Source organism: Papaver somniferum, chromosome 9 (genome assembly GCF_003573695.1).
Source record: "Papaver somniferum cultivar HN1 chromosome 9, ASM357369v1, whole genome shotgun sequence".
Classification (NCBI taxonomy): Eukaryota; Viridiplantae; Streptophyta; class Magnoliopsida; order Ranunculales; family Papaveraceae; genus Papaver; species Papaver somniferum.
In genome coordinates this window covers 37,221,583-37,228,790 of record NC_039366.1, presented here as the reverse complement: position 1 = coordinate 37,228,790, position 7,208 = coordinate 37,221,583, and the positions used below count along the sequence as shown (strand labels likewise).

General features: G+C 37.8%; 1 protein-coding gene across 1 annotated transcript; it reads left to right on the top strand.

The window, feature by feature from the left end:
- The first annotated feature begins 207 nt into the window (after positions 1-207).
- Positions 208-6,486, top strand: LOC113309748 (protein argonaute MEL1-like). Its single transcript, XM_026558261.1, has 21 exons — positions 208-829; positions 1,232-1,476; positions 1,599-1,748; positions 1,835-1,968; positions 2,070-2,179; positions 2,295-2,395; positions 2,622-2,757; positions 2,895-3,011; positions 3,118-3,228; positions 3,313-3,384; positions 3,787-3,909; positions 3,989-4,169; positions 4,274-4,395; positions 4,530-4,667; positions 4,752-4,891; positions 5,010-5,072; positions 5,150-5,349; positions 5,432-5,505; positions 5,609-5,703; positions 5,831-5,862; positions 5,980-6,486. Exons 1-21 carry the CDS (start codon positions 317-319, stop codon positions 6,168-6,170), a joined length of 3,048 nt encoding a protein of 1,015 aa, XP_026414046.1. The 5' UTR covers positions 208-316; the 3' UTR covers positions 6,171-6,486.
- The last annotated feature ends 722 nt before the right edge of the window (positions 6,487-7,208 follow it).

Below are 7,208 nucleotides of genomic sequence, written 5' to 3'. Positions count from 1 at the left end.
TCTACTACCTTCCATACTAACAAATCCGGTCCCGCACTCCTCTACTACTTCTCTACAAATTACGGCTTTCAAACACATATCTCCCTTATCTACAATTTAACCTACTTCTCTCGTTAAAGCACATTGGGTAGCTTTGTCTTTTCACGCACCTTCCCTCTCACGTAAAAAAAGAGAGAGGCAGAACCACCATCAGTCTTTCCAACTACCCATCTTCTCTCAACTCCCTTTCTCTCTCCCTTGGAAATCTCTCATAGAAATCCATCTTCTTTAAAAATCTTTTCCAAAATCTTTCTTCTCTGGTTTTGTCTTCTTAATAATGTCGAATCGAGGCGGTAGAGGAGGTATGGGTAATATGAGAGGCGGTGGTCGTGTTGGTGGTGGTGGTGGTGGCGATGGAGGTCGTAGAACTGGTAGTGGTGGTCGTGGTGGTGGTGTTGGTATTGGAACTGGAGGTCGCGGTGGTGGTGTTTGGGGTGGAAGAGGAAGAGGAGCACCAACAACGCCAGTATCTTCACCTTCACCTTCTTCTTCTTCTATTTCTTCTTCAATTCCAGAAGTTGGTGCATCTTCTAGGTCATCAACTTCTTCACTTCCAGAAGTTGGTTCATCTTCTAGGTCATCAACTAGTGTAGATTTACTTACTCAAGATGTTCAGAAAACTCTTACTATTCAAGAATCAGTTTCTACTGTAACTGCTACTCCACCGGCTTCATCAAAAGCAGTAAAGTATCCTGCTCGTCCAGGTTTTGGAACGATCGGTGCGAAATGTGTTGTCAAAGCGAATCACTTCCTTGTCAAACTTGCTGATAAGGATCTTCACCACTACGATGTATGTGTTTCTCCATCTTTTGCGTTTTTGAATTTTTTTCTTCCTGTTTTTTCTTTTTGGTTCCTTTTGTTTGTTGTTTGATTCAATTGTAGGGTGTAATTTCTTTTCTTATTCAATATCTTCTCTGTTTTCAATTTCAATTTTGTTTTTCCCCCATGAATGATCTTTTTGTAAATTTTCAATTCTATTTGGGTAATTTCTTGAATTTGTTTTTACTGTTAAGACTGTAATAGTAATGCTACTAGATCATATCTTCTTATTGTACGATTCTTGTATTGTCAACACTGTTGATTTTTATTTTTTTGGATTTGATCTGTTTTTCTTATAATTTTGCTATTTTCCGAACATTTTCTTAATCTATTGAACTTGGGTTATAATAATGGTTTTGGTGCTGTGTGATAGGTTTCTATTACCCCTGAGGTTACATCCAGAGGTGTGAATCGAGCTGTTATAAGCCAACTAGTTGGTTTATACCGAGCGTCGCATTTGGGTAATTTGCAGCCGGTTTATGATGGCCGGAAAAGTCTATACACTGCTGGTCCCTTGCCATTTCAAGGAATGGAGTTTATTGTGGATTTGGCTGACAAAGAGCAAACAAAAGGTGGTTCTAAGAAAACCGACAAGGACGAAAAGGGAGCTATTTATAAGTATGCATGTTCTTTTTTCTTTCTGTGTTTTCCTTTTGTTATACCAATTTCAAATTTTGCGCATTGTGTGTGTATATCCTGTTTGTGACAACAATTTACTCATTACTGATTGGTGACTGCAGAAGAGAAAGAAAGTTTAAAGTTGCAATCAAACTTGCGTCTCGACCTGACTTGCACCACTTGCACCAATTTCTAGCTGGTAGGCAAAGAGATTCACCACAAGAAACAATCCAAGTTCTTGATGTGGTCATGAGAGAAACACCATCTAGAAAGTAAGTTTATCAACATACAGTTTTATTGTCTTTGTATGGCTCGCATGCTGTTCACAAATTAATATGTTGATATGCTTTATACCCAGTCATGTTGTGGTCGGAAGGTCATTCTTTTCACCTGAATTGGGAGGCAAAACGGACATCGGTGATGGTCTAGAGTGCTGGAAAGGATACTACCAGAGCATCCGTCCCACTCAAATGGGGTTATCTCTTAATTTAGGTTCTACTTCTTCCTTCCTGTAATGGTGATTTTCTAAGGATTCAATGACATACCGTTTGTGACTTGAGAGTTCTTACCTTTATTATTTTTGATTTCTGCAGATGTCTCCGCCACCTCGTTCTATCAATCAATTAATGTTGCTCAGTATGTGATCAAACTTTTGAACATACGAGATACTCAAAGACCATTATCTGATATAGACCGCCTTAAGGTTTGTGTACTTTTGGTTTTACAATAATTGTTAGAATTTTTGATAGAAGCCAATAATACTGGCCCCAACTTGTATCTTCTTTATTATCTTACTCCTTTTATTGTTATCCTAATAGATAAAAAGGACCTTGAGAGGTGTTCGAGTTGAGCTGACTCATAGGAAAGCCAACCGCCAAAAAATCTATGGCATAACATCTCAACCTACAAACCAGCTAACGTGAGTATGATGTCCTCGATCATGAGAATACACTAAGAGTAAAAATTACTACTATTGATTTCCTGTTGATGTCATCTTATCTGTTGTTACCTTTGGTGCAAGGACAAAGATAAAAAAGTAAGATATTGCATAGATGAGATTTAAATATCAAAGGCATTCTCCAGAGATGTATCTCTTATACTTAAAATAAGTTACTAGATGCTCATTTTCTCTTTCTGTGCACAAGGTTCCCTGTTGAAGATGGAACAAATGAGTCTGTGGTTCGGTACTTCAAACAAAAGTACGGCATTCAGTTAAAGTATGCTCATTGGCCATGCCTGCAAGCTGGGAGTGATGCAAAACCCGTATACTTGCCTATGGAGGTTATTCCCTTTAACCAATCTTCTTCTGTGTGTTCCTTTCAATTATAAGATGTGCAATTTGTTATTTTGTATAACAGATATATGTGTGTTTCTTTCATTTATAAAATATCTAATTTGTTATTCTGTATAACATGCAGGTATGTGCAATAGTGGAAGGGCAGAAGTACCCTAAAAAGTTAAATGAGAGGCAAGTAACTGGCCTCTTAAGAGCGGCTTGCCAGCGACCTAAAGAAAGAGAAACTAACATCATAGAGGTATTAAAAAAATATGCCGAAGTGGTCTCTTTTTATACTTGATTTATGACTTGCCTTGTTATGTGAGTAAATGTTTCTTCTGATTGAAGATCATTTTTGGTTGCAGATCGTACAAAAGAACCGCTACACGGAAGATGAGTACGCCAAGGAATTTGGTATTCACGTTGAAGGGAGGTTGACATCAATAAATGATGCTCGAGTTTTGCCACCTCCTACGGTAGATATCTCGGGGCCTAAGCATAATGTTAGGTTTAACTTTTTTACCGATTCAACTTTTAACATGTTACCTTTGTCATTTCAGCTGAAGTACCATGACGATGGTCGGGAAGTGAGAATTCAGCCTCGTGTGGGGCAGTGGAACATGATAAACGCGGTAAAGCTTTACCCCAAATCTCATAAACTGTATTAGATCTAAATGTTCTAATGTCCCGGCTTTCTAGTTTGTTTGATGCATTATCTGAGTCTGATTTACATTGACCAGTAAGGCAATTTCATTTCCTTGAAATCTGGAGGCAGGGCCTTATGTTAAGTGAAGCAACCAATTTAAAGTAGTCAAAGGTGTTTGTTGTTGAATGGTTCCAACAACGGGGTTCCATAATTTGTTAACCAGTTTGATGCAGTGGCCTATACTATTCTTTATATTAGGTCTAAGCTGTTATGTTTTTTTTTTTTTTTACTTTTGTATTCTGTGCTTCATGAAAAGCACATGACTTTCTGTTTAGTCGAATGTACCATGAAAAATGTTGATAGTAACCTTTTTAATTAATGATGGCAGCGAATGGTAAATGGTGGTAAGGTTGATCGTTGGGCCTGCCTGAACCTTTCCCAAAGAACAAGTACTGAGAATGCTAAGTATTTCTTTGACCAGCTGGTTAAAATGTGTCAGAGCAAAGGAGTGGTAAGCTTGTTTTCCATAGAACATCCCATGTCTGTTATTATAATACATAACTTGATTAATTTGGTGTGTTTCTTCCCAGGACATTGATCCAGCACGACCTTTACTTCCAATGAGGTCTGGCCGGTCTGGTCACGGTCAAATAGAGCGCGCACTTGTGGATCTTCACAAGGAGGCAACTTCTAAACTTGAAACCATGGCTGGTCAGGGAAACCAGCTTCAGCTTTTGCTGATCATATTACCTGATCAAACTGGATCCTATGGTTAGTTGCAGTAACTTCTAATTTCTACGTAGATGAATGCTTTGTTTCAGTTTAAATGTTCTTATTTACTCTCATAAAAAATGTTTTTATATGTTTTGTCACAGGGACAATAAAACGGGTTTGTGAAACTGAACTAGGAATTGTTTCTCAATGTTGTCAACCTAAACATGCTTTCAAAGTTAGTCCGCAGTACCTAGAAAACGTCTCTATGAAGATTAATGTGAAGGTTTGTCTATCCTGATATATATATGTTTTACTATTTGCGTTACAATTCATGAACAAATAGATTTTAGTTTTTGATATGATATGTTTGTTTTGGCGCACTAACATATCTGTTCGATGCGATGGGCATTATGTCAGGTTGGTGGTAGGAACAATGTTCTTGATGCTGTGATTAGGAAACAACTTCCTTTGGTTTCTGATTGTCCTACAATTATCTTTGGTGCCGATGTAACTCACCCATCACCTGGGGAAGATTCCAGTCCTTCCATTGCAGCGGTTTGTTACATTCTTTATCTATTTCTTAAATACGTTTTTATAGCAATTATTGACGGAGATGTTAGACTTATCATCACAATTCAGGTGGTCGCATCCATGGACTGGCCAGAAGTGTCAAAGTATCGTTGCTTGGTTTCAGCACAACCACATCGTCAAGAATTGATTAGTGATCTTTACAAGCAGCAGGAGGTTGACAATAAGCTTGTTCATGGAGGAATGATCCGGTAATAAATAATCTATCTTGGTAGTGCTGTAAATATATTAACAAGGTTCTTGATAGTACATCTTTATAACGACTCGATGTGGAAAACAAAATAATATATGAATTTTCTTGTGTTTCAGTGAGCACTTGATAGCTTTTCGGAGATCAACCGGGCGGAAGCCGCATAGGATAATCTTTTACAGGTGGGTATTACTACGTAGGATTTGGTCGTGTTTTGTATTTTCTTCAGGATTATGAAACTTGTCCAATTTCATTACAGAGATGGAGTAAGTGAGGGGCAATTTGCACAAGTTTTGCTCCATGAAATAGACGCAATTCACAAGGCTTGTGCTTCACTTGAGGAAGGATATCTACCACCTATCACCTTCATTGTTGTACAAAAGAGACACCATACTCGTCTCTTCCCTGCTAATCACATGGATCGTAACATGACTGATAAGAGTGGCAACATCTTACCTGGTATGAACTGTCCCAATATTTGAACAGTAAGGTGTAATATTTTGAGTTCACTTGTAATATGAACTATCTCTATTTTCCTCAGGCACTGTTGTAGATTCTATGATTTGCCACCCCACCGAGTTCGACTTCTATCTATGTAGTCATGCAGGAATCCAGGTAATTTACGTTAATGATTTTGCTTAGGTCTAATGTTGTGTAAATGATAAGATTATATGTTTTTCACCTTCAACAATATTGAACATAATATTTTATTATGCAGGGGACCAGTAGACCCACTCACTATCATGTGCTGTACGATGAGAACAAGTTCACTGCTAATTCATTGCAAGTGCTTACTAACAACCTTTGTTACACGTAAGTTCCTTCTGAGTTTAGAGCTTAATAATTTATTTTGTTACCACTGCTTACCGAGTTGTATATAAGTTCGACTTGAATTCAATTTGTGGTGCTTATACCTTGTATCGTTCATCTTCTGTTTCAGATATGCCAGGTGCACTCGGTCTGTATCCGTAGGTTCGTGTCTAAACTATTTCGTTCTGTTTAGATGGTTATACATCACTAATACGTTTGTTTAGAGACTCGCTCTTTTTATAAATCTTCATGATCACATAAGTTGCATCTCTTTTGCAGTCCCCCCTGCGTATTATGCGCATTTGGGTGCTTTCCGTGCGAGGTATTACATTGAGGGTGATGCTTCTGAGGGTAGTGATTCTGCCAGCAATCGAGGTGGTGGAGGCGCGAATACAAGGGCCGCAACTGCAGGGGTTCGCCCTTTACCAAAGATAAAAGACTGTGTGAAGGAGCTCATGTTTTATGTCTGATGGCCTCTGCTGCTCCTTTTAGCATTTCTGAAGAATCGACTAGTCACTCTCTGAGACTTATTTTTAAGAACTCAGTACCCTTAATTTGATTTCCCCTCTGAAAATTTTAAAGTTACAAGACCCAAGTTATAATGCCATTTGGTTTTTAAAGTAAAAATGTTTGATTCTCTGTTGGGCCTGGTGCTGTGAAAACTATGGTTTTTCACTTCAATCTTAAAGTATTTTTTTTTTTGGCCTTCAATCTTACAGTATATGAATAGTGTGGTTCTTTTTATCTGGTACCCTTTTGCTGTGGTATATGAAGTTGAACTTGATCTCATGATGCTTAGTTTTGCATAATGTTTCGAGTCTCATTCAATTGGTCGATGTAGGCTTTTATGTACATCTCGACTTTGCATCTTTTAAGTTCCCCTTTTGATTTTTGTTTTGTTTTATAATTTAAATAATATCAGCTTTGTTACATCTTAACTAGATGACTGTTGTAGCAGTGGAGGGCCGACGAAAAAATTCCGTGAGCAAAAACTGTACACATACATGGCAGTTCAACGTCAACAACAAATTTAGGCGTTGGTGGGCATTACAATTGTTCAAACACATGTTTTTTCATCATCTTTGAGGTTAATTTTTCACAATCATGTTTATCGGGTTAAACTGCTGTATTCGGTACTTCGTAATTATTCGAGTGACATTTACAAACAAATTTGTCCCAACTGGACACATGCACCGTAGCAGGTGTAATAAAACCTCGGAGAAAAGAAAAAGTAAATTTGCTCATGTGATGATTCTGGGCTCGCCTTAATATTAAATCAACAACATTAACGGAGTTGGTCTCTTTTGGTCTTACGTAGTAAGAACCATTGCAACTGAAAATACACATTAAAGTCCACCTATGGCTAGTTGTTGAGTCTTCGGTCAATTTCAATGAAATATTGGGGTGATAAGAAGTAAAAAAGTCATAGTGATAAAAAGTAAGAAAGTCATGCAAAACCAGAGGAACATAGAACAGAAACGTGTCATTTTAAAAGCAAAGAAGAAGGT